Genomic DNA, 18,677 nt, shown 5'->3' with positions numbered 1-18,677 from the left:
TTCATTTGTTATTTATCTTGAATCCATTCCCCCCCCTCCCCCCCCCCCACCCCTAATTTCAATTTTTGTATAACTGTAGTTTCCAAACTAAAATTTAATGAGCTCTTTTTTTTTCTTTTTTTTTTAACTGTGAAATTTAGAAAAAAATTTCCATTAGTAATTTTATTATTTAGCCGATAAACAGCGAAATTCTTTCTTGTTGAAAAACATGATTAATAAAAGAAAAAAGTAAAATCATTGTTCATTTCTGTATAGTATCATCCACACATGAGTTTTTATCATGTGATGGAATTTAATTAGCATATTGTCTGAAGTTTTACATAAATATATTGTGCAGAGCTTACTATCTAGTGGATAAGAATTTTAAAGCTTAACAATAAGTGTGTTTCTGCTGTTTTAGCCTAGCTATTGCATTTTTTAAGTATCAAAAATAGTTTGTATTTTATTCGTTCTCTGCAATGTTCTCTTTTAATGTTTCTTCTTCCATTATAGAGATAATTTTTCACTTCATTTCAATGTGTAAGAATACAAAAGTTATGCAATATTAAGTAATTAATGGAAAGCTCAAATGTTTCTTGAGGTAGGGGATTAGACTGTTTCTCCAATGCCATGGTGCCAAACAGTGAGGTTATTTTCAAATAGCTTCAGTGTCATAAGTACAATTTCTTTTCACTTATATTAAAATATGAGATTTTAAAAATTATATATCTATTAAAAAGAAGTATGGTGACGTTTGAAAGGTAGTTTAAATGTAAATGCAAATGGATATGTAAAGAAACCGAGTGTGCTCAGTTATTCAGAACTTTATTGAATCATCTTTAATTTTCTGATAGATTAAGAATTTCCTAGTCTTCATAATCAATTGCCTTTTTTTACGGGTTGTTAAGACAAAACCAGTTTGTTTCTGTATAGTCATCTGTCATTTATATATACTGTATAAAATGTTATTTTTGTTCATTGTTTTGTGCAGTTGAATATTATCAGCATATGTTCTTTTAAGTAATGGCCAGTTTATGATATTGTCGCATGAATTTTACTGCCTAAAAAAAAATTGAATGTTGACATTTAATAGAGCTGGTCTAGTCCAAACTAATATTAACATGCTTTCATGTATTTATTCAGAATGTTTCTTAGCTTTTATAATCAAGAGCAAAATTTTCCAATAGTGATGATGGTTTAAAATTTTTTTAATTTGATCTCTTGAAAGGGAAAACAAACTGATTCTTTATTATAAATTTCAGACGGAATTATTGAGTACAAAAGTAGTTTATTTGCTGAGAGCTTTAATTTTTGGCAGCCTTAGACTTGCAACTTATGTTAATATTGTTACAAAAAGTTTGTATAGTTTTATTTCTTCTTTTTGTGATTTCAAGTATAGTTTTGCAGGTATAATGTTGTAGTATTCAATTTAAAATAATAAAACTAATTGCACAGTGACCTCTGACATGCACACAGTTGTTCTCTTTCTCTCAGTTATTCAATCGTTTTCTGTAGTTGGGCCATTCCACAAAAAAGCGACCATTTTGTCCCGCATGTGACAAGTCATATATTTTTTTATAAAATTTTACTTTAAAAGGTAATGTGAACAAATTATTTGCTTAAAAAATCACACATTTATGGTATCCTAAGGAACAAAACCTGGTGCATTACCCATTTTAAATATTTTTGGTGAAATGTATGGGTTGTCACATGAAAGTCCCCCCCCCCCCCCCCCGAAAAATTGACAAAAGTAATCAAATTTTTGACAGAAAATGAATATACAGGTATAGTGTAAGTTATATTTTGCAATTACAGTTGTGTGTGGAGGAGGGTGACTAGGGATTGTAGGTGAGGTAATAGTTATTTTAAAGTAAATGGTTTACAGACTAAATAAACAATTTGATTACGTGTTTTTTAGTTTCAATGATGGCTCATGGCGGAGATTCAGACATGTGATTTTTCAGTATTTTTACTCAATTCAGTAATTCTTGAGAAAGCAAAATGATCTATACAGAAAAAAAGGGGCATTGGAAGTTAAATTCAGCATGTTCCACTTAATTTCATGCTTCCAATTAAAATAGTCTGCTATATAGGTACAAAAACACATGGGAGAGCTTTCAGTTGTAGTAAAATATACTAACAGCGTTGTGTTAACACATCCAAGCAATTTCAGTATTTTTCAACCTGTTTGTGTCACATGTCTGGAGATTACACCATTGACATTTTTGTAGAAGTTTTAAAAGGAATTTGTCTCATTATTGAAAAAATAGCACTACTGAAGGGGGGGGGGGATTTGCACCATCACCATTTTGAAACATGCATAGATTAACTATCTGCATATTAGTTTCTAAAATGTAGAAAAGCAGTCGTCTATTTTGATAAGTAAATATTTCAGCAATTTAATTCTAATAATTGTTACTAAAGGGTGAGGGGGCGGTATGGCTCTGGAGGAGGAGGGGGGAATCACCGATAACTAAATCTATTTTAAGACCTGCAATTGAAAAAAAGCTATAGGTCATCTCGATTTGATCAATTTAGTCTAAGTTGCGCAGGGGTGTCAAGGAGAGAAGGTTATGGCGCAGACTACACCATTGAAATTTTTAGAAGGATTCAAAGAATTCCTTTTCTTAAATTTTCCCTCATCTTCAGGAATTTTGAAAAGCAAAACATTTTCTTTACCTGATCCATAGCCACTTTTGCACCCTGGTTTTTAACAAGATGTATTTTTTTTTTCTCTTAATGTTCGACTTTGATGTTTCCATTAAAATATTTTTAAACTTTTTCTTAAATTTTTCATGAAATGCGGAAAAACAACATTAATGCATAACTGAATTATAACTAAACCCTGCAACAACTAATGTAAATTCCAGTAAAAGTAACGTGCTCCCTAACCGCACTGCCCTCTAGCAGATTGCTGCAAATTTGTCTTCAAGAATTGCGTAGGGGAGGGGGGAGGAATGGCGTCGGCACACTACTCTTTCTAGGCACTATATCCAAAGTGTACCTGCTCAGGTACTTTGTTCCATGGGTGTATAGGGGAAAAGGTTTGAGAAAGACGGTGCAAGCATTAGTGTTCACGCAAAATCCGATTTCATCCGCTTCCATAACACTTACTCATTTTAGTCTACTCTGCCATCCTACCACTTATAGTCTACAAGAAGTTATAAAGGTCTTATTTTCAACCCTTTTTTATTTTATATTTTGCTTAAGACTTGTACACTCATCGTTATGCCACGCCCATTACCCAGCCGAGCATTTTCAAGCATTCGCACCAGTACCCACTCGCCTACCTTTTGCCCCTTAAAATGATCATCATAGCTAAAAAACAATTTTAGATAAGTTTTTGTTGTTTTTATACAAAATACCGAACTACTCTGCAAAATTTTTAACTCTTAATTGTTACTCCAAGTTCGGCAACCCTGCAATTGCAGTTCCCATGAAGTTTTTGCTATGTCGTTGCTGAGCAGTGTTTTGGTAACACAAAATGCAGAATGCATAAGAATTATAAAAATTCGATCTGTATTATAAAACGGTCATTGAAAATAAATGGTGACAACAATTTGTATTGTGAATATCTAGAAAAAGATAACTGGCCATTTGGCAGTCAGATAGTTGCCACTTTAAGCTAAGACACAGACACCCTTTTCTTCCAAGAAATTGACTATTGAAAAGTAAAGTTTTTCCTTTATCACATATGATGAAAAGCCCTATCGCTCATATTTTTTACTTATCCTGTTACTGGGTAGTTGTTCAATGTGCGGATTATTACCTTAATATTTACTTATATCTCCCAATTAACGCCCATTTCATGCCATCAACATAAAAATGTTATTTACCTTATTTGATAGTGAACTAGTAGTTGCAAGTCTGAGGTTGCCTAGCTTTTTTCTTTTTCCCCATATGCATCTTTCATTGTTATGTAATTTATTTGCAGACTCTCCACTTCATTGTCAAACAATACTGTATACAAAAATGGTAGTCTTTTAACAAGTACTCAACTAGGGGTGCATTCGCCGGCCTTAACTGGTCAACCAGTAACTAACTGCAGCGTTCTATTAGAGCTACCGGTTAACTGGTTGCTACCGCTGTCATTCTATGAGCGTCACCCGTTGATCTACGGGTCGACCGCAAGTTAAGCTGGTTGATTGAACAACGTGACATTTTTGACCATTTATGAGTATTTTTCCTCTGCCCCATGTCTGCATAAGTAACCGGTGATCAACCGAAAACGTTCGATGAAGCATTGGTTGGTGAACAAACCGATGACATCATTAGCTGTCATGTGATCAGCCGACCGGTAGCTACTGATCAAGGTTGTCGAACGTAAGCTTATATAAAACAGAGTACTATTTAATTGCAAATAATAAACACCTAAGTTCAAGTTGCCTACCATTTGCAATCGTATTCAACAGCCAATTTGAATCTGTTAGACAACCAAACTGCTGATTGAAGCATTCTTGCGAAACAAGTTGAACCTCAGACACTTGAAGCCTCTATGAAAGTGTTCTTCAAACGATCAGAAGGCTTCTATCGGCAGTTCAGGTCAGAAGAGATAAAATGGAGGGAGTGAAGACTTTCATTCGTGAAGCTAAGATTCCAAATCATGTGATAGATTTTAAAACAAAGCATTGTGTGTTGAAGAAATCCGTTTTCTTGCGCTAGTTTCACACTGAACATGTCAACCATTCATCGTTGTTGAGTCACATGACTGTGTGTCTTTGTCTCAACTTTTGCTAAGCCAATCATTGGACTTACTCCCTCCATTTACTAATTCCTGCTTCAAGGTTCAGATATCTAGAAATATCAATTGATGATTCGGGTGTTTGATGGCAGTTCAAATTAGCTGATGAATACAAAGTTAAGCACTGTAAACATTGGTTCATTAGTTAGAGTTATTAATAAAATAGGTCTTTCCAAAAATTTTGTTCTGATTTTACAATTGGTGTCGTTGGACATTAAGTGACCAACTAATGATAGTTATTGACAATTTTGTACATAATGAATGAATTTATGAAAGAAAGAATGAATGTTTTAAAGTGTCTATATGGTTTAATTACTTTCATTTGAGAGTGAAATTTACATACTTTATTTAAAATTTCATTGTTAGATCATTTTACAAGTGTAAAGTCATTTCTGTACACATGGCTGTAAAGTGCTTTGTGTGTTTAGTAGTTGATTACACATTATGTTTTAAATTGAAAATAAAATTCTTTTAAACTTGTATTAATGGTGTGATATGAAAATGAATTGTTTTTATATAGCAAGAAAAAATCCATATAAGTACTTTTACTTTATTAAACATTAGGTATTAAATAAAATTTACATCTCACTAACACTTGACACTTCTGTATTAAGGATTACAACAAAAAATATCTACAAAACCTTTAAATCATTTCAAACATTTTAGTTTGAATTCTACAATATTTGCAAGATCTTAACAAGTAGGTGAATTTTCCAGTCTTTAGAAATGCATTTCAAAACTTTTTTTACATATTTCACATCGATATCATTACTAAATGCTATTACATTCAGAGAAAATATGTACAATGCTTGAATTATTTCGGGCATAAAAGTTCATAAAATGTAATTTAGGGTCTTCATACAACATACTTAGAGCAGAAACATAAGTTTGAAATATTAGTTTTAGAATGTGTATCAAATCAGTACAGGGGAAAATTTTATGATGGAATATTTCAAATTGGGTCTTAACTAGAATGTGCTTGTTTAATAGAAATGACAACTTAAAAAAATAAAAAATTGAACACTGATAAGATATAATGTAGAGTTAATCATTTAAACACATTGTGATTCATCTCTTACACACGAAGGTATTAAAATTGTTTGAAATCGAACTGCACAAATTTATAACAATTTAAGCGAAAACTTGCATACACAAACAAGATGATAGTTGAAATAATCGTACTTTCTTTCAAATGCTGCTTATAAAATGCATGTTTCAGAGTGCATGGGTGATATCACCTTTTCTGTACAAAACCACTTTAAAATGTCACTTTAAACAGTTTCTCAATTGATGTAGTGTTTCACTGTAATCATCAGTTGCTTTCAACACGTTGGCGATTTCGTCTCCTATTGTATCCATTGCCGAAGAGTGTGAGCTGGTGCAGAGGCTACATGAGATTCTTGGATTTTAAGTGAACACTCTGTGACCTCCTTACTGACTCAATTTTTGGATCCCTGAAAAAGAACTTAGATTAGTTCTGTAATTCATGACTAACAGAATGAGATTTTCATCATGTTTACAATAACCAAACACTGAATATTACATTCATTTGTAAATTGTAACAATACAACTACTGTCCAACCACAGATTATATATTTGGTAACTACCAGTTACGATGTGTGTGTTCTGCTCATTTGAATGAGAATCTGTTTAATTTAGAGGCTTATATACATCTGCAAACGCTGACATCTCTAAAAACTAATAAACTAGCGTCCATTTTTGCCAGCAAACCGAATGTTCCTTTCCATACAACCCGTGGTCAGACAGTTGTTGGTAAATTTCCCATTAATTCATGTGAATCCACATTACAAGGAGTACAAGTTAGAAATTTGATGTTCTGGAAGAAAAAGTCCATTTTGGGGATAGAATTGGCAGTCATGAGTATTTATACCATAACTAGTAATATAAGAAGTTTTAGTTCTAGTACATCTTAATTCAACATAACAAAATACTAATAATAAAGCAGAAAATGAGGATAAATCGTCGCCTCAGAGCAACACTAAGACATCTGATCCCAGAAATAACACTAAGATATCTGATCCCAGAAATAACACTAAGATATCCTACTGTTGCTCTGAGGCGACGAAATGTCTCTCTTATGCCAGTAGTGCCCAAACCATTCAAATGATTTTCATGAAATTTGGCATAAAATTGATTTGTAGCATGGGAGTGTGCACCTCAAAGCATTTTGCGTAGTTTCGATTCTGTTCTTTTTCTGTTCCAGTTTTAAGCTCATTTTTCACATAAATATGACAATATGGGGGAGAAATATTTCATGCAAATTTTTAAATTTTAAAACATATGAATTGTCTGCAAAAGATGAAGTTTGTTTAAAGCTGCTACGAGCATTAAGAGAGCTATGAGAACTGTTTATAGAAAACCGGAATCCAAGGATTACCTCAAGCAAGCAAAACAATTATAAATGATTGAGCTCGAGAATTAAATTAAATATCAAAGATGAATGGAATTTATTTTCACAACTAAAATGACATTTTTTTTTTTTGCTATGGTTATGGGTTTTTTTTTTTTTTTTTTTGGCTGCATCATTTTTTTTTTTTTTTCCGTTTTAAGTACTTTATTCCACGGAGATATATGTAAGCCCTTCTTTATTATTAAAAATGAATAAATTGAAATAGTTTTTACTGCAAAATAGTCTTTTTTTCTCAATTTTAATATTTTTATGTTTAGTAAATGATTAAAATAAAGTACCTAATATCATATCTTAAATGCTCTTCTAAATTTCGGAAAAATATGAGATTTTGCTTTTAAGGAAAGAATCAAGACTTCTGCCGGGTTCTGTAAGCAGCAATTTTTTTTTTTTTTTTTTTTTTGCCTTTTATGCATTTAATAAAATATAGTTTAATTGTACCTTTACTTGGAACTTTGTGAGATATCGTTTTATTAATGCAGACTCTCATTTATAATGTTAATAATTCTTTTCAAATAATAAACCCATTTTTAATTTAAATTAATTCCCGGAGAAAATGTCCACTTTCTTTTAAAGTGTATATAGTTTACGGTTTGTTGCTTGATTTATTGATATTGATTGTATTGATATTAAATAGAGACGTACCGAGTACTCGGTAACTACTCGGTACTCGGCCAATTTGCCGAGTACTCGGTACTCGGCCAAATTTTGATCAGATACTCGGCCAATACCGAGTAGTTGCAAAAAATTGAATATTGTCCAAGACAGATATTAAAATTTATAAAAAAGTGCAAGCATATTAAATATTCTGCAATCATTTTACAAGTCAATTTTAAATTTTGAGAATTATGAAGTTTTTAATGCTTTAATGGAATAAATCTTTATTTTAATGTCCCCAAAGTTAATAAAACTTATTTATTAAAAATTGTGCAAAAAAGGTGAGTATAGAAAATATGAAATTTTTGCATAAAAAATAGATTTTTGCTACAAACAAAAATTAGTTATAAGAAATATAAAAATTCCTTTGCTTAAAAAAAGGGAAATAAAACACCATTAAAAGCATAGTGCAGGAACATTGCAGACACGTGTTTTGGCGTTACAGGAAATTCCTTTTTCAATGCACAAAATGTGAGCTTGTAGATTTAAAGGCATCCGACAAAAGTCGGATTTTTTTGTCGAATGTCTTAACATTTGTTAGCTCACATTTTATGCACCGATAAAGACGTTCCTTCTAATGCAGAAACACATGTGTGCAGTGTTCCTGCACATTTGCTTTTAAAAATTATTTATTTTTGGCGGACTAGAACTAAAATAGATTGGTATAGTTTGTCTTAATTCCAACTTGATCAATCATACCTTTTATTTATTTATTTTTAATTTTAAAAATAATTTTTTTGTAAAATTTTTGATGTTAACAAAATTTTTTTAAATAATGCGAAATTAAATTTCAGCAGGAATTTAGTTTTAAAAACTTTTATATGGACAAAGAGGTCTATACTACTATTCCAATAAGTTCAAAATTGATCACGTGTGTGTCAGTGGTTCTTCTTAAAACATAATTGGTACTTGTTAACTCAGCCGAGTAGTGAAATGCCGAGTACTCGGTACTCGGCCGAGTAGTGAAAGGCCGAGTACTCGGTACTCGGCTACTCGGCCAAAGTGCTACTCGGTACGTCTCTAATATTAAATATTATATTTCCTTATAACCAAACTGTTCTAATGAATTTAAATTCAATACACAAAACAAATGTTTTTGAAATTCCCAAATCTAAAAGCTATACTAATTTCGGCCTAAATGAAGGTAAAATTGACATTTATTGGTAGTAAAATCGCAAAAGTAATGGGAGGAAGTAGTGTCGTGAATGGTGAGCTTTTGACGACAACTTAGAGACATCTGGAAATATTTAAAGCCGAAAATGATACCTCAATTCTGTGACAAGCGTACATGTAAATGCAATCATGATTTTGTTTTCTTTTGCATTTTTTGGTTGATGAAGTAGAGGCTAATGAACTGGTAGTCGTGGGTGGCAAATTTTCAAATCTGCCCAATATCTGTAGAGAGCTTGAAAAACAATTGCATAAGTGAACCAAACAAAGTTTTGAATTTTCTAAAGTGGGTAGGTCTATTACTTAGTAATATTTCAAAAGAGAGATTGAACAAAATGCAGTAAAACTTGTCACAAAAGTACATACAACAGGGCTTCCAACAAATTTTTAGTTTGGCCCTAGAAGCTTTGTCTTTTTATGATTAAAATTAAGGGTCCAGTAATTAATTGGCAGTAATCGCAAATTGGTCACTTTGAAAAAAATTTTAATTAAAATTTTACATAGAACAAGAAACTAAGCTAAAGGAATTTACTATACACATTTCGCAAGGTATTCAGAGTTTTCCACTGGGGAGGAATCTTTAATTGAAAGTTGAGATGTTCCGTAATGTTTTTGGCGGGAGGGGAAGGGGGATTCATAGGAGAGACTTATTTTCAGACGAACTTGAAAAAGAAATATGGACGGGAGGGGGACACTAGCTGAACAATTAGCTGTAACTATTGAAATATTTTAATTTAATGATTTCTTTTTTAAAAAAATCAAGATTTACCATAACATTATTATTTTTTTTTGAATTAAAATCTCTTCTGCCCTATTGCGTTTCTCAGATACGTTTTTAAAAGTTTCTAAAACCAAAATGCTTTTTGACAAATAAATGTCGTGTTAGTGATCGGTCGACTTCGAGCCGATCCTTCTTGAAGGAAACGTTGAGAATATTAGGATACACATTTCAGGGGAAAAAATGAAATGCCCAGGCCCCTCTGGTCCTTCCCACGAGCCGCCACTCATTCTTAAACATGGGAAGTAAATGTCTTCAAATGAATCAAAAATCTGATGTACTTTACAGAACTTTGAAAATCAAAAGATCAACGCATATTTTGTTTAAAGATTTTTTTAAAAAATGATACAAATCATGTAGTTTATTTACCTAATGTATCAGTGACAACATAGAAACGGGAGAAGTAGGTTTTAAAAAAAATCATTGTTTTCCATTGTAGACATTATTTCTCTGGGATTACTGCATTTAGGAATACAATTTTTTTATTAAAGAAAAAAAATCATTTTAATTAAAAGCCTTAGTACAAGCTTAAATGAAAATACTCTTTTAACATATTTTAATAATGAAGACTGTCATAAAAATTTAATGTTTATTGATTCTTCCACCATTCATACATCATGAGACTTATTATATTGTGATCAAAAAAATTCTTTGAAAGGTGAAAATTTAGCATTAATTTTTTTTTAATACGAGCAGAGTTATGTGAATGTTTTCTGTTTTCATAATTTTATGCATCTTTTCTTGCTTTGACTGCATCGTGTATTGGGGATGGAAATAGTGTGCAGGTATAAGTGCAATTTTATGCCTACTCTAAGTGATCTTGGACTTCTTTAGTTTTTTTTTTTTTTCTCATCTTTTAAATATTCTAGCGTTAAGATTTATACACACTATGTAAATGTTAACTTCATGGTATATAATACATCTCAATAAATCTTAAGTAATCAAGAAAATTAGATAGCATATGTAGTTTTGGATGAAATAATGCTTTTTGGACTATTTTGAAATGCAAAAGACGGAAAAATAACTATGCTTAAAAAATCATAAAAGAGCTACTTGATTTTTTTTTTCAACGTAATTTTAGAAAAACTTAGTTGGTCTGCCTAGTACATTTATGTACCTAATAGATAGAAAAAGTTTTTAGATTTAAAAAAAAACAAATTTACAACTATTTAGCAAACTTGCATTACCTTAAAAAAAAATACGTTTCTAAATTTATTAAACCTGTGATTTATTTATAAAGCTTTGCTAGTTACTTTTCATTAATTAGATTTTACTCTTTGAAGTAATATGTAAAATTTATGAAAACATTTGGGGGAAAACAATAAAATTTTTGAAAAAAAAGAAAAAAAAAACAAAAACTCCACATAGTTTTTTTTTTTTAAACCACAGTTTAAACCCTGATTTTATTGTGTCATGTTATTAGGAATTTTGTTTTTTAATTGTATCATTTATGTTCAATATTGTTCATTATCCTCTGATAGATTGAATTTGAAAATGTGTGTGCCAATTTAATTGATTCTATTCAGAGGTCCTTATTTTTTGAATTTTTTGGTCCTTATGAGTGCTTATAAGTTCTTACTTGTGTTTTAAAGAAGTGTATACAAACCCTGCAGTCCCTTACAGGGAAAATTCAAAACAAACCTGCAATTTTAAAAGAAAAAAGGACCAGTTATAATAGCCTGATATAAATCAGCTGATATAATAAGCCCCGATATAAATCGGAAAAATTTTTCACAACTTTTAGTTAGTACAGACTCACTTCTTACTATCGGAACTGTTGCTACTGACAGAGATTTGAGAACCTGAGGAACTGACACCAGCACTTCCTTTCAAACCTCTGAAAACAAATTGTCATGTTCGTTTTAATGTGATAAAATGAAGAACATCAAAATCTTCTGCAAATATCAATTCATAACTTTCAACATAGAAAATTGACTTTAAGTAAACGAATGCATACAACTAACTATTAAATGTGATGTCAATACTATATTTATAATACATTGCCTTGCTTTTTGTTGAGACAAATTCAAAATAAAATAAAACATAATAATACAACATTTGCAGTTCCCTACACATTTGCTTAGTAACAGTATCTTTTACTTTACAACACTAATGCATTAATTATTCTTAGCTCCAAAATCCATAATCGGCACCTGAGATTGATGGTAAAATAAATTATTCCAACAAATTAATAAAATGTATCTGTTTGTTCAAAAAGATAAATTTGCTGAAGTCGATCTTTTTTTATATGATGCAATCTCTTCAGGACTTACCCATCAGCTGATGAGAGAGGAAGGAAATTAACTTTAATAGAGTTCAGCTTTTTAGCTGTCCTCTCTGTTTAGTCATTTGCTCTTTTCACATATCTCTTTATTCATATTTTTTTTTCTTTTTGCACAATATTATGTCTTCCATGGATTTTGCTCTTCTTTTTAGACTGTGTTGCTTAGGGAGACCTTTTGAGGTGCTTCCCTTTGTATTTTGAAAACTAAATAGAAGTTCACCAAGGTCACCTGATAAGTGAATTAATTTGTCATATAGATTAGAGTGATGATGTATTTTGTAAAGAATTAGAAATTAATTTTTTAAAATGATTCTGATAAGAACATTTTACTAGAGACAGCTCCCTGAGATATTTACCTCAGTTATTCTTCATTGAAAACTTCGTAATTTCTTCTTGAGAATACTATTTTATTTATTTTTTAGTTTGTTATTATTTTAATTATCTCAATACATTAGCATTCTAACAGCAGTTTCAAATAACGTGCATTCCAATAGCACTTTTCTATTTCTATAGTACTTTTTTCAAGACTAATGTTTTGAAGACTAGTTTGCAGTATGTTTCAGGAGAAATAGATCTCACTTTATTAATTTACTACATTTCTATGACAAGGTTACTATAGCTTTGGATAACAAAAGTCTATAGATGCTGTTTAGGTTTGACTTTCTAAAGGCTAAGATACCATATGCAACTATCAAATGGTTTGCTTTGGCTTAAAAAACTACAACTTCCCTCTAGTCAAGTGGCACATGTTTTTGGCAAGCTGGTTTACATTGTAATAGAAAGGAAAACAAATTTGAGTTGAAAATTGTCTGACCTGGAGGGAATAAAGACCAGCCATTATGGGGATTATTAACGATAAGGAACAAGTGAAACAGCCTCAAGAGGATTCATATCATATCTTTATATTTAGAAAGTAGGGTATTTCACTCACTTACTGCTCATATCAATTTAGAGAAGTGATAATCTAAAATTATGTTAATAACAATCAAAACTTACAAATATCTTGTTAAGTCCTCTATGTCAACAAGCATCGAGTCCTGCTCCATATGCAAATCATCTCTTTCAAGTAAAAATTTGACTAAATCTTCATTCAAAGCTGAAAGATGTTAAAATGATACACATTAAACAGAGAATGCAAGGCCTATATGAATTTAAAAAATTCATGTCTGTAAAGTACTTTAAATATTTACTCAAGAGAACTTTTTAAACAATATTAATCATATATATATTTTGATTTCTGTAACATTTTGACTTAAGCACTCACATACTTTTTCTTCTTTTAAAGAGCAAATAAATAGAAATATTACATGCGAAAAAAAAAAAGAAAGAAAGAAAGAAAAGAAATACATTGCTTTAAAAACATACTTTAAATAAATTTTTTCTTTATTTTTTTAAAATATAAATAAACTAATTTATTGCAAAAGAATCAGAAATGTTGAATGCTTTTTTTTCATAAATAAAACTTAAATTATTAATAATGCATCGCAAAGAAAAACCAAAATAATTTTTCTTTAACTGCTATTTTCTTATATCTAAAAATCTTTGTAGTGTTTTTTTTTAATATTTGACATGTGATTACATTAAAAAACACCTCACACTTTGAAATTGACTTCTTCTGAATCACCAATATTCTTAATGACAAGAAGTTCCGTCTTGAACTAAACGAGCCTACTTTCCTCTATACCAATATCGACTTTCTAGTATCTGATCAAAATTAGCTTAAGTCGCAAGTTATTTTTACATAATTTTTTAAAATATTTTCTAGAAATAAAATATTCCTTTCTCATCCAAAGAATTAGATGTGTAAAAAATAAATAAATGAACAAATAAAGTAGCAGCGCCTTTTAAACAAAGCAGCAAATAAATTTTATTTCATTAACAAAAAATCTTTAGCTGCTTTCAAAAAGAAAAAAAATTAATAAGCTCATTAAAATAAATACATCATATCAAGAATAATAATAATAATAAAATAGTTTGTTTTTCCCCTGTTGTCAAAAAATAATTTTAAAAATGAATTAAGGTAATTTCAAAAAAATAATAATAAAAACAATAAAATGTCTACTAAAGAAATAATTTTCATTGTCGGAAAAATAAATCTTCTGCGCATATCTTAAAGTAGAAACATTAATGACTTCGAATTTTTCCGCCAAAAACTGAATACATAAAAAAAAACTTTAGAGTGAAAATAGAAACAAATCATATTAACAATAATATTTCATAATAACAACCATAACTGCGGAGTCGAAGTCAATCTCATTTTGGAATAAAAGAGTTAGATTCAAGAGCCAAAGGATTTAATTCAAAGACTCAGAATCTGTCATTTCCCTTAGAGTTCACAACTCTGCCAATGATTGCGGAGTCAGAGTCAGACTTATTTTGGGATAAAGGAGTTGGAGTCGAATATCCAATAGTCGGAGTCAGTCATTTTTCTTCCGTGTATAAATTTTTGCCAAAGCTACGAATTCAGAGTCCGACTAATTGTAAGGCACAGGATTCGGAGTCAGGTGCCCAAAATTGTCGGAGTCGGGAGTATGTCGTCAAGAGCTATTTTGAACAAAATTTGTTTGAAGTAAATGCACCTTCAAGTGCAGAATCTACATTGACTTTCAATTTCCCCATAGGCACTAATGTTAAGGGATTTGAACTGTTCAAAATTGAACGGAATATTGTTCAAATCAAAAAGATATTTTATATACATGTTTTTCATCAAAAGCCTTTTCCTACAAAGTTTTTTTGAAGCAAATTCGCCTCTTAAGTTCGGAATTGCCTTGAATTTCCCCGTGGGAGCTAATGTTAATTTTTTTTGAATTGTTCAAAATTGAACGAAAAATAGTTCAAATCAAAAAGTGAAATAAAGGAATGAGGTGTCCTCGCCGAGATCTTTTGGGAAAAAAAAACAATTGTTCGAATTGGACGATTCACTCAAAAGTTATTGCGGGGAGGGGAGAGGACAGACCGACATTTTCCCCCATCTCATTACCCTACTTTTCCATTTTTCAATATTTATTTATTTATTTTATTTTTTTTAAACTTTTTTTTTTGTTTTTCCTGATATTTTCAAGATGCATTAAGCCTTCTTTCTGGATTTTATCTTCTTTCTCCAACTTTTGCCGGGAAAGTAGGCTAAAAAAGGATACTTAATAGTGTACATAATTTATAATATCCAAATTTTGTTATCTCTTAGTTTATTTGAATCTTTCACTTTTTTGTTTGGTTTTTAACAATATTTTTGCAAGAAATCAGTACGAAATTTCTTAAATTATTGCACAAACATAAAAAAAATATTCCATAAAAACTAAATTTGAAAGTAACGCATTTGATTAAATATTTTGATAAGCTCTTGGGAGCCTGATTCATGTGATTCTCTAATTTTCAAGTTTTCAAGCAAGGAATCCCTATGTGTACACTACTTGCAGCATTGTGGATTTAAGGATGAAATTGAAAGTTATTTAAGTTAAAAGAAAATAGCATTTTAAAACTTTAAACATCATCACAGTAAAAATGGTAGTTGTATATTTAGTAAATACTGTATTTCCCCAAAAATAGAACCTAATCAAAACATATGCTCCAGCATGAATTTTTTGGGTGATTCTAATGTAAGCCCTACAAATAAGATAGTCATTCAAAAAAATTAATTATGGTGAAACAGCCTAAAGGGTGTCTAATTAACCAATGACAAGATGGGAGCTTTATTCATAAATGACCAAGCACAGAATTGTTATGGTAATGCATCCACAACTGCATCAGATAACAGCTACTGCCAAAACCCTTTTCTGATTGGTTTAAACAACCTCACATCCACAGAGTACAGGTTGGTGGTGAATGAAATTAAAAGTAGGTACTGTCATCAAATAGCTATAACGAGAATCAGTCTGCTTTTTTGTTATGTAGTTAAAAAACGAACATCACATATCCTACTCTCTTATCACCTTTTCAAACTTTTAAGTAAATTACGTTTTGAATTAATTTGCATTTATGTTCTATCCCTCAAGCCTGAGCTCATTTCAAAAATAGAGCCTGACTACAGGGGAAATGAATAACTATTTTTTACTAAAATATATTTAAAAAAAAAAACAGAAATTAAAGAAAAGGCAATCAAAATAGATTTATTTTCTCCCCTTTTCACTCATTTTCATTCCTAAAAATTACAGCTGTTTTATACAAAATAATATAATTGATTAAAAGATTCCCTGGAAACTTTCTAATTGTCGTGAAACAGAAAAACAAGTACCTATCTTTATAATAACAGCCTTTAAGACCTTGAGATGACAGCTTATAGTACAGTATTGTACTACTAGTGATAATAAATCAACTTACTCTCAATTTGGGAATGTAAATCATTAACAATGACTTGTAGTTGGGCAACATTCATTGCAAGCAATGCATTGTAAGAAAGCAGATTTTTCCCATCTGGAAAAGGAAGACCAACCTAAAAATATTGTGTTTATTAGATCACAATTTGAGTGTGTTTGCATTGTGATTAATATCTAAGATCTATTAACATATAAGGTCCGTTGAAAAACATTGACAATGCAACCATAGCATTCATTAAAACAATACAGGAGAGGCAGGAGGAGTGGAGCAGCTGCATTTGATTTATGCCAAAATAAAACAATTTCATATACAGTAAAGCACTGTTTATACATCTTTTACAGTTATATGTTGCTCTCATGAAGCCCAGATTCATTCCTATGCCTTTTAACGCAGAAGTGCATCATTTATAAGTACCAGAATATTGGTTATACATTTTTCCAGTTTCTGTAAAGGGGTGAAATCTCTCTGGTATGGATGAAGTGGGACCACCTAACTTTAAAAATGCAAAAAAAAGAAAAGAAAAAAAACTATTAATAAACTTAAAGTTTATTTTGTTTTTCTTAGCATGAGCGAAAAAACATTTCATGAACTCTTTTTATCTAAATAAATGCATGCAGATATATGACCACATAATATAATTACATTAATATTGTAAATATGAATTGAAAAATAAGTATTCAAGATAAACAATAAAAGTATATGTTTCATTTTAATAACTTTTGTTTAAAAATTGAAATATTTTTAGTATATAATCACTACAAAATATTTTCATCTAGTTGCATTAAAAACTTTTTAAGAATTTTAAAAATAAACAAATAACTAACTATCATGTTTTGGTTTATTGTTTGCATTATCCCAATACCAACCAAAGTTTAGAATTTTGAACATGACTTTTGTCCACCTAGCTTGTGCTAATCGAAACACTATGCAGTTCCTTGAACGACACGATGCTTTACTGTATGTATACATTCTTGCTTGTCCAGTGATGTAGCAGTTTTAGACTCTTGCTTAGTTCTAGTTAATCTTCAGTATCTACTGGACCAAACTAGAAATAATATTTAAAACTTTATTTTGGCATGAATGCAGCTGTCCCATTCCTCCCACCATAACATTCCACACATGCCCATAGAGTAATAAGTGAGCAATAAATTAGCTATGGTTCATACAGCAGATCATACTGTCACACTTTTCAGTGTGGCTCTATTTTATAATGCTTTAAGTTCTCTTGATAATATCAAAAAAATTTTATCAATGCATGACAGGCATTGGTAGTCATACCTTAATATATACTTAAAATTTTGCATCTAAGGTATTAAAATCATCATTACCTTGAAAGATAAAATGTTAGAAATCTAAAAGACATTAATCATATACCAACCATTTTATTTAAAATTCTATAATGATCAATTTTCCCAAATGAATTGCAAAAATAATTGCTTAACAAATAACAATAGTCTGATTGAACAAAAAGGTGTCAAAATGAATAAATGTAAAGTACAGTTTTACAAATGAAAAAATGTGAAGTTATTTAATTATAGTCAAAGCTGAAAGTATTAATAGTTTATTAGGTTGTGTTGTCTTTGCATCACATTGAATCAAAAAGCAAAATTAAAAATCATAAAACCTATTATTAGACAGTATGTATTTAACAAACACGAAACCATGATAATTAAAAGAATGATAATCATTTTAACTTAACGGCAAAAATACTTTCATGGAAGTCACAGGTTTAGCTAAATTTTAAGAGCAGAGTGAGGAATACAAATTTTTTTTTACTTATACCATTAACACTTACTATGTCAGCAATGGGACTTTTCTTTTTCTTCTGTCTTTCAATTTCCATCTGCATTCTTGCCATGTCCTTAGCCTGGGCAAGGGCCTCCCGAGCTTCAGCTTGCAATCGCACATGCCTAGCTAAGAGATCTTCCTCTGGGAAAGGATTTTCTTCAGCTTTCGCAGCATGCCAACTACGAGGGCGGTTGAAGAAAAACTTTGGCCTTTGCCTTTTTGTCACGAAAACAGGGCGATTGTTGTTATTCTGTGCTTTCATAGTACTTGGCTGAAAAATAAATGCTTAACATTAGGCTGATGAATGAAGTTAGCAATATATTTTCTTAGGCTCATCATGCATCATAAAATGCATCTTCCCATAAAGTCATACCATTTTCCGCAATATTATTCTGCTGTGTTTTAAAAATTCATATAACCACTGAACTACTTGACAGTTTTTAAATGTCCAATAAACTACCATATGTATTAGGATCAGCAAAATGTATTCACACGATTATCAATCAGTTAATACTAAAAAACAGGATTGAGGACATGC

The 18,677-nt window shown here is 30.6% G+C and overlaps 1 protein-coding gene across 2 annotated transcripts in view; it reads right to left on the bottom strand.

Annotated features, from left to right (window-relative positions):
- Window positions 1-5,250: 5,250 nt before the first annotated feature.
- Window positions 5,251-18,677, bottom strand: part of LOC129234124 (bromodomain-containing protein DDB_G0270170-like) — a 65,047-nt gene continuing 51,620 nt past the window's right edge. Inside the window, exons 6-10 of one of the 2 annotated variants that reach the window (XM_054868014.1) lie at window positions 18,147-18,410; window positions 16,355-16,466; window positions 13,034-13,133; window positions 11,513-11,590; window positions 5,251-6,174 (exon numbers count right to left, since the gene is read on the bottom strand). In XM_054868014.1, the coding sequence (XP_054723989.1) occupies window positions 6,108-6,174; window positions 11,513-11,590; window positions 13,034-13,133; window positions 16,355-16,466; window positions 18,147-18,410 (621 nt within the window). In that variant the 3' untranslated portion in view covers window positions 5,251-6,107. The remainder of the gene's footprint in view (window positions 6,175-11,512; window positions 11,591-13,033; window positions 13,134-16,354; window positions 16,467-18,146; window positions 18,411-18,677) is intronic. The other variant, XM_054868015.1, reaches the window with a different exon arrangement.

The sequence above is a fragment of the Uloborus diversus genome, chromosome 1 (assembly GCF_026930045.1).
Source record: "Uloborus diversus isolate 005 chromosome 1, Udiv.v.3.1, whole genome shotgun sequence".
NCBI classification, from domain to species: Eukaryota; Metazoa; Arthropoda; class Arachnida; order Araneae; family Uloboridae; genus Uloborus; species Uloborus diversus.
This window is presented reverse-complemented; position numbering and strand designations above follow the sequence as displayed.